The sequence below is a fragment of the Neltuma alba genome, unplaced genomic scaffold (assembly GCF_004799145.2).
Source record: "Neltuma alba isolate B1F8T4 unplaced genomic scaffold, ASM479914v2 tig00010569_pilon, whole genome shotgun sequence".
NCBI lineage: Eukaryota > Viridiplantae > Streptophyta > Magnoliopsida > Fabales > Fabaceae > Neltuma > Neltuma alba.
Window position 1 is genome coordinate 52,880 of NW_021635435.1, and position 8,916 is coordinate 61,795.

General features: G+C 32.9%; 1 protein-coding gene across 1 annotated transcript; it reads left to right on the forward strand.

Annotated features, from left to right (window-relative positions):
- The first annotated feature begins 274 nt into the window (after positions 1-274).
- Positions 275-6,131, forward strand: LOC114757142 (peptidyl-prolyl cis-trans isomerase CYP23). The gene is made up of 8 exons (XM_028946134.1): positions 275-453; positions 837-950; positions 1,036-1,184; positions 2,178-2,250; positions 2,346-2,435; positions 2,888-2,927; positions 5,626-5,708; positions 5,792-6,131. The coding sequence occupies exons 1-8, from the start codon at positions 292-294 to the stop codon at positions 5,810-5,812; spliced, it is 732 nt and encodes a 243-aa protein (XP_028801967.1). The 5' UTR covers positions 275-291; the 3' UTR covers positions 5,813-6,131.
- The last annotated feature ends 2,785 nt before the right edge of the window (positions 6,132-8,916 follow it).

An 8,916-nucleotide genomic window follows, 5' to 3' on the forward strand; every position in this document is an offset into this window, starting at 1 on the left:
GTCTATTATGGTCCTTAATTGAAATTTTCCCATATAATTATTTCCTTCAAATATTATTTCATACTAAACATAATTTTAAAGCATGAATCCCAAACCCAATCTTAATCCTAATTCCATTCCCAATTTATTAAAATTCAAGTCCAAGTACCTTGGGGTGCCGGAGATATTTTCACTTTTAAATTTGCAATTTCAAAATTATTTTTCTATCATTTCCAGGAAAAAAGAAATCATTTTTGGTGTCAAATGATCGACGATGAATGCGAAATGTTTACGGATGGTTTAAGAACCTCTATGTTGACCCCATGTTCTGGGGAGTGGGGACTGGTCAGGGAAGCAAACTCGAAAATGTGGAACTTCTGGACCAAGGGTTGCATTTATTTGGTGTGTATTTCTGCAATATCTCAGGCCTTATCTCAGGAACCCGAACTCGGATCTACCCGTGTTGTCTTTCAGGTTAAAATTTATAGTCTTTTTAGTTCGCCAAACCGTCACGTGATTTGGCGTTACAATTTTAAACTTCAAAGCTTTTGCAGAATGAATTGCTACTACTTATTTAGATGCCGAATCTGCGTGGACAATCCTCTTTATGAATGTGTACTTATTATCCATGGATAATGATGATGAGAAACCCAAATTATGGATAACCCATCTTGCTTAACAAGACCGTTCAGATCAGTTTTGTTCGTAGCTAATGCTGGTAGGTCTGAAATTTGGAGTTAATTTGCTCAAGGAACAAAAGATCCCTTCTTGCTTGAGAATCTGGGCTAGATAATCGTTTCTAATATTCATATAGGTTTTTGGCTGTTGGCCTGAATCACTTTGGTTGTTGAACGCAGACGAATTATGGCGATATAGAATTTGGTTTCTTTCCCACAGTTGCACCCAAAACCGTTGATCACATTTTTAAACTTGTGCGACTTGGATGCTATAATACAAATCATTTTTTCCGGGTATCGTTCTCTGAACCTATGCAAGCCTACACTCGGTGGGTATTTCTTGTTTCTTAGCCGAAGAGGGCTTCGATTGAATGTGCAGGTAGATAAAGGCTTTGTGGCCCAAGTAGCGGATGTTAGGGGTGGAAGATCCGCTCCCATGAATGAAGAACAAAAAAGAGAAGCTGAAAAGACTGTTGTTGGTGAATTTAGCGAAGTCAAACATGTTAGAGGCATTCTTTCCATGGGAAGGTGAGATCTCTCCTGGACAAGGCATCTGTAGAACTTTGTCTTAACTGTTGGAGATGTTGACTTCACTCGTACTCATGTTTCTGTCATTAATTGCTTTTGCATTTAGTTTTACTACAAGGACTGTTATTCTATAATACATTTAGCATAATGAATCATTTAAGATAAAGTATATTTGTGTTTAAATTTGCAACAAGTTAGTTCTAAGGAGATTTTCAAAGCGTGGAGTGGTGAACTTCACTGGGAATTACAAAATCTCATTGGTTCCTTGTTAGTCAAATTGTTTTGCAACTGGCTACTTAAGTTTGATATGGTACTCTTGCTATCCATGTTGCATCAAATAGTTACCTCTTGAAAACGATCCGGGTTAGGTTTAACATTTGTAGAGATAATTCCGTGTTGTTCATGAGAGTCATACTGTCATATTATTCATGTGGAGAAAAAAAGGAACTCCCACAGTGTTGGCCAAATATGATATCCATTGAAAACAAGTTCATTTTGGGTTGATGAAATATTCAGATGGATATGCAACTCTGTCTATCATGTATTGACTTGTATATGGTCAGATATTGAGTTGATATTCTTGAAGGAGAAGGTTTAGTGTATCATAAGTTGGAAATGGAAAAATGTTAATAAAAGATAATACTGCTGGATTTATCTTATATCATTCTCTTTGGAATTCTTACATTTTTGGTGCATTGAGGCTAATATAATAGGAACCACTTGTTTGAAATGTCAGGGGTAGGACTGTTACTAGTTTATTGAATACGTCTGAAACGTCTCTTTGTGAAATTGGCATAACCATGCGGGCGGTGTTTATCAGCCAGCAAGTATGTATTTTTGGAGTCTTCACACAAATATTTTGGGATACAGCCTGCGTAACTTAGTTTTCATTATCACATTGCTCTGGCTCTGACATTTTAAACCATCATTGTATTTGGTTTGAGTGACTGCAGAATATTTGATTTGTTTTTTTTTGGGTTGGTTCTCATACAGGTATAGTGATCCAGACAGTGGTGGATCCTCATTTTCAATGCTTCTAGGAGATGCTCCTCATCTTGACGGCCAGGTGGCTGAGCTTTACTTGCCTAACATTATTGCATAACATTAACTCAGTGGAATTATAATGATTCCGATTGATATTCTTATGTATGCCCTTTCCAGTATGCAATATTTGGAAGAGTCACTAAAGGTGATGATACATTGAGAAAGCTCGAGGAACTGCCTACTCGTAAAGAGGGGATATTTGTTATGGTATACTTGAAGATCTTATCCTTCTGTGGCATTTTATTTTCCTGGATTTGATGTTCAATAACTGATCATGCACGTATAATTTGTTTATCAAAAGTTCTTCGTTGTGGTTATATTTTATTGGGTCTATCAAATTTTGGATGGATGTTCCCATACGTTTGAATCTTCTGATTTAATAATTTTTTACCAAAAAGAATTGATATTAATGAAATGTGAAATTCTTATTTGCTTTCCTTAACTGAAAAATATAAGTGTACTCAAATGAACTCATTCTTCAACATCTAAGTTATGTGCTGTCAGGTGAACCTTAGGTATATCCTACCATCTTTTGACTAGCCAATTTTGTCATTTTTCTCTTGATATATCTCTTTGGAGCTAGCTTTATAAATGCTGAACAAACTGTCTAATACTTTTGCCTTAGTACTAAGACAATTATTTTTCCCCTGTTTTCCCAGCCAACAGAGCGCATTGCTATTCTGTCATCCTATTATTACGGTAAGAACCTGCTAAACTTAGCTTAGCTCTCTTTGTTTTGGCTTTAACTCAACTTTTAAAGCTTTTTTTCTTCCTTTGTTCGCTCGACTGCCTTTGATATCAAATGAATCATCTCTGTTTTTTGGGGCACAAAAACATAGCAATTTAAACATCATGCGTAACTAATTTTGCTCATTGGCTGTAAACAAGAGACCAGTTGCATTGGTAGATGCTCATACGTTGTGACATCATGTGCCTAGTCCTTCTAAACTGACAAAATTTAGTTTTCTTTTGTATCACACTGTTATGTAATCATAGTGATAAATGAGAAAATATTTAAATGATATAAATAGGATAAATAGGATTTAAATGATATTAGTAGGATTTATATAGGATTTAATTATGTTAGGAAGATTTGGATGGATTAGGATATCTAGAGAATATATAGATAATATTAGGATACCTATTTAGATCTATATCTATTAGGGCTTTTGCTTATAAATAAGTACCTACTGTCATTTGTAACTCAATTTTGCAATATGATAAAATGCTGTTCAGTTTTTCTTTGTCTTCTGTTCTTCTCTAATTCTCCTCTGTTTCTCTTACTCTTTTCTCTTCTACTTTCTCTTTCTCTCTCTTATTTCTTTACTTTCCATAACACACACTATATCGGCATGGTATGCTTATCTGATAGTTGAGCTAGATTGTAGAGATGTTAGGTCACTACTGATTATATATGAAACTGGTTCACTAATGATTTGGATTTAACATAGTGACTGTTATGGCCCTCTTGTTTTGGCTATAAACTTTTATGGCCTTATAGTGACCCCAAATGTCACATAATTGCATGGAAAGCGGGATAAACATACCCGTCTTTCCAAAAGAAAATTTACTTCACTAATAAAGAGCAATTAGATCATGGGTCATGTTTGTTAGTATTGAATTATTTTTTAGGGAAATGAAAAGAGAGGAGGAGGAGAGATCATTCATATAAAGGCTATTTTGAAGCCAAAGATGTGTTTGGTAGGTAAGAAGAAATTAATTAGGAACTTTTTCTTGTATTTGGGGTTTAGTACGACACTAATACCCCTTACTTAAATACCCAACTTGAATCCTTAAAACTACTAGTAAGACACTATTATAATACATAATACAGTAGAAGGCTAACATTTTTTCAAGAGAAATGACATTTAAATATTTATACCAAATAATAATTATTTTTTGAAAATTTAAAAATACAATGATTTGGAATGACTAGGATTATTATTTATACTATAAAATTAATGTAGTATGTTTTATTCATAATGTCAAATTTATAAATTTGAAATGTCAAAGTTATTATGTCAAAAAATTAGTGACACGTGAAGGTTAGGGATGTTTTTAGATCGAAAAGCGCAGTATAGTCTAAATATTTCATGATGCTTGGCCAACACATTATTAGTTCTACGGCATCAAACTTCTTTCCTTGGCTAACGTGATGGAGGCTAACTTCCTGCGTGTGAGGGAAGCGAAGCATCAGTTTTTTATAAACCTAAATAATGTGTTCCCAACAGATTAAGAATTTTTCTCTCTTCTTGAAACTCCTTTGCTACATGGCAAACATGTGAAGTATTGAAAATTAATTGCTTGAGAATGATGGAGAGACGGGGGAAACAGCAGATAGTCTTGGGGTCTTGCACAAACAATACTGATGTGGCAAACAAAACGGCAGCTATTGTCATCACAGTGATTTACATAAATTTGAAGTAATAAAATGTTGAAGTCTTGAAGGAATATATAGAACTACTGGATTACTGAATTTTTATGCAAAGCTGAAAATAGAAAGGAGGCGTGAGTAACTTCTGTTGGCTCGAAAGTAATTTAATTGAAATATTTAGGGTGTGTTTGGATGAAACCAAACCGTGGTTTGAAAAAGTGATTCTGGAAAGAATAGATTCTGGAAAAAATAGATTTTATGAAAAAGTGATTTTGAGAAGTAAGAGTGTTTGGATAGTTGTTATCAGAAGCACTTTTTATATATACAAATTACTAAAAAAAAGACAAAAGTTAATATGATAATTACAGAAAAAAATAGATTTTATGATATATTTTAATTTGAAGGAATAAAATTGTTAATAATATATTTTTATTAACATAATTAATAATACATAAGATAATATAATTAATAAATAATTAATATGTATATATATTTATAAAATATAAGATTAAATAAGTTTATAAAAAAATATGTTTATAAAAAACATAACAAGATACATATCCTATAGGCTCTCACACTCTCCTTTTTTTTCCAAAAACAAAAAATTTTTGCTTTTTCCAAAACTATGGTTTTGGCCCAAAACCATGGTTTGTGCAAATTGGGTGGGTGTTTGGGTGACTTATCACCCAAACCATGGTTTGGGGTGTCACCCAAACAGTGCCTTAATGTGAGAATTTCATTGATTGAACATGAACTTATACAACCCATACATCAAATTCAATTAAAAGTAAGAAGCTGAATTAAAAGAGTCACAGAGCTGGAGTCCCTTCAGCCATTGTCATGTGGATATTGGGATGAAAGTATGAGAACATGGAGATTTTAGAAGGGCATGAAGTTGAAGTTTTATTTTGGTATCATTATCTTTAGTCACTTGGTCAGATCATATTTATTTGTCTGTATAGCTTTCCCAGCATTGGGTTCCTTCAGACTCTTTCTGAACCTTGCTCATTTATTTACTATTAGACACTGAGAGTGAAGATTGCGAACGAGACAGATCGATTTTGAAACGCAGGCTGGCTGCTTTAGCTGTCGAAATTGAGAGACAGGTAAATGAATGGAACTAGTTCAGGACACACTTGATAATATTATAATCTTTGTTCTGCTCTAGTTGACCTGTGTCTCATTGCAGAGGATGAAATGCTTCCCCTGATAGGATCTTGATGGACAAGTAAGAGGGTTCTCATTCTGCAGTATAGTTGTTCACCTTTTTGTATAATGTTGAGAGAGCTTGCAAGTACAGGCTTTACTTCATTCAGTCACATTGTTCTAAAGATATACGTATATTCTAATAATCCCTCAAGATTGATGCTTTCTTTGGTCTTATTCTTATTTTCTTTTCTTTCTAAGAAAACATGTTTTTCCTGGTATTGCATGGAATTTAAGGAATGAATCATGCCATCTATGGCTTGTAAATAATACTACTTGATACGGATTTTATATCTTATATTTGAATATCGATATTGATAGTACTAGTAAGGGATAAAAAGGGAAGACATGGACCGAACCTCGCATGATTTTACTTTCTGACTTAATCCTCTATGCTGATCTAATTATTAGTTCATTGAAATGAGAATTGAAAAGTAAATTTAGAAGCACTTTTTAAAAGTTCATTATACTCGTTGCAGTAGGGCAAACAAAAGTCTTGCAAAACTTGGTTCGTAGAAGGAAAAGTTTCTATTATTATTGTTGTGTTGAGGCTCTGTTGGCATTATGTTCTATGTAGTTGAATTTAGTTCATACGCCAAGGGGCGCTTTTTGTATTAACCAGATGCATAGTGACCTTAATAGTCCTAGGGAGCCTGAAGGTACAGGCTGAAGTCTGATGACTTAGATCTCTTTTTCAAGCTTTAGCTTGCCTTGTTATTCAAAAATTATTGTTCTCTGTAAGCATTTTCTGAATCTGGAGGTGTGTTTTAATCCTAATGAGTCTTAAGACCCAATTTACCTAAATTTTAATGTAACGAAAAAAAAAAACAAGATTTTGGTAGTCTTATCCTGTCATCCACATTTATCTCTTAGAAGAAAATATGTCGCATAGTAATCGTAAATCAAACCAATGAACTCTTGTCACGAAAAGGAAGCCAACTGAACATGGATTACGGCACAAATGAAGAAATCGCTTAAAGTTGACAGGCTGAATAAAAGGACATCAAGTTAAGTGGGGTCCATCTTATGTTTTGACGCCACCATGTCTCTCTCTTATGTGACTGTGGTTGCAGGGGAGGGAATAAACACGAGACTGCGTGAGGAGCAAAGGAGAGGGTCATGTTTCCTTGTGACCCTGAATTATTTGCTCATAAAGCTTTCTTGAGGGTTCTGTAATGGCATTGGCATATCCATGGAAGAGCCATTGTTTGTACCAACGCCCCTCAGGAGTACGAGATAAAATATAAGTAAGATTATTTTAAACATTTATGATTATTTTATTAGGATTATTTGAATAAGTATATTTATCATTATCTTTCTAAGCATTTTTTTAGATCTTATTATTTTAGCATTTTTTCAAATTGTTATTTTAAAACTTTGGGAGGATTATCATGAGGTCTTAAGAATGGAATTTAATTATCAAAAAATCTCATTGACAAGTGATAAGCATGAATCCGTTGTTATTCTTTATTCTAGAACTTGTTATTGTATGCTTCTCAATTATCCCTAAATTTTAAGGTAATTAAATCTCTTTCTTGAGATCTAATTGTAATTCTCCTAAAAAATTTTTAGACTCTAAATATGGAGTTGTCGTATTTCTCATTGTGTGTGTGTGTGTGTGTTTTTTTTTTTTTTTTTTTGGTTTTCCTTTGGTTCCAAGATTTCTCATTGTGTTAAACCTTATTGATAAAGAATCCTAGGATTTATTAAGGGTCTATATCATCAACGTTCATCCACTTGCACATTGTTAAATTTTTAAACTTGATTAAAAAAGGCTTAAAAGTGGGCTAACCTCTTTTTAAAGAGTTAAACAGGCCAAGTTTGTAGTCCGATTTGTTTTTGGGCACAAATTGTAATCTGATTTTACTATTTCAGTTTTCTTTTAACCCAGGCCTTTAAATTTAAGCAGGACGGTCCAATGGGCTTAGCTTATTTTCCTAATTCTTGTTACACATAATATGACTTATTTAGCCAACGAGAGTTGGTCTAATTGGTAAAGAGTCAGTTTATAACTTACAAGGTCGTAAGTTTAAATCCTACTGTCGATATGAGAATATTATTAGTGAGTGATTTGTAAATACTTTTATAAGTGTTCTTTGAGCCTAAAGGGATACTTTGGACCTGATAAATTATTGGGACTTAACTTGCCTAAACTTTTTTATAACCAAAAAAAAACAAACATATACCTCTTTTTTACTTCTGTAAGTGCTCTTCAAACTTGGAGGAGGATACTTTAGACCTAGTAAGTTCTCGAGACTGAACTTATCTAAACTTTTTTATAACAAAAAAAACATATACCTCTTTTTCCATACTTTGGACAATGTATAAATAGATATATCTGGTTAATAAATATTGACAATAAATGTTTTTAAGTTAGGTATTAAGATTCAAAAGATATGGAATAACGTTATTTACATGTATAGGCTAACTAACAAGGAGTTGAGGGTGGGCAAATGTGCCACAAATTTTTTAAATTTTTATGGATATGGCACAAATTTTTGATATTATGCCCTTGTTCCTTTAACCCCTTTTATTAAACTTACATCATCAAGAAGATTTAAACTCTTTACCTTTAGCCTATATGTTTGATACGAAGGAATTGGAGGAGAGAAAAAGAAAAATTTTAATAAGCTTTATTTAAACAATTGAAAATGTGATGTTATAAAATTAATAAAAGGTTCTCTAAGAAAATTTTAATAAAAAGAAGATGTAAGATAAACAGTAAATAAAACAAGTTAAAAGTTTTTAATCTCACTTCTTCAACTTTTTTAACTGGAGCTCATTAAAAATTTTTCTATCCTCTTTTTATCTTCATTTCCCTCATACCAAATCTTGAGCACAAGCTACTTTATCCTTATCACACAAGCTATTCTTAAGTGGCATGAGTCCATAAAATTTTTAAAACACTAAGTTTAATTAGTTTGTTAAACCGACAAATATATTTTTCATATTATTTTACAAGGCTAAGGTATATTTTTATTCTATTTTTTTGGGTAGACTGCTCATTCTCTTCCGTTTGGTATAAGGGAAATATAGGGAGGAAGAGGGGAGGAAAAATTTTAGTGAAACCATTTATAAATTTGAAGAAATTGGGTTAAAAGCTTTTAA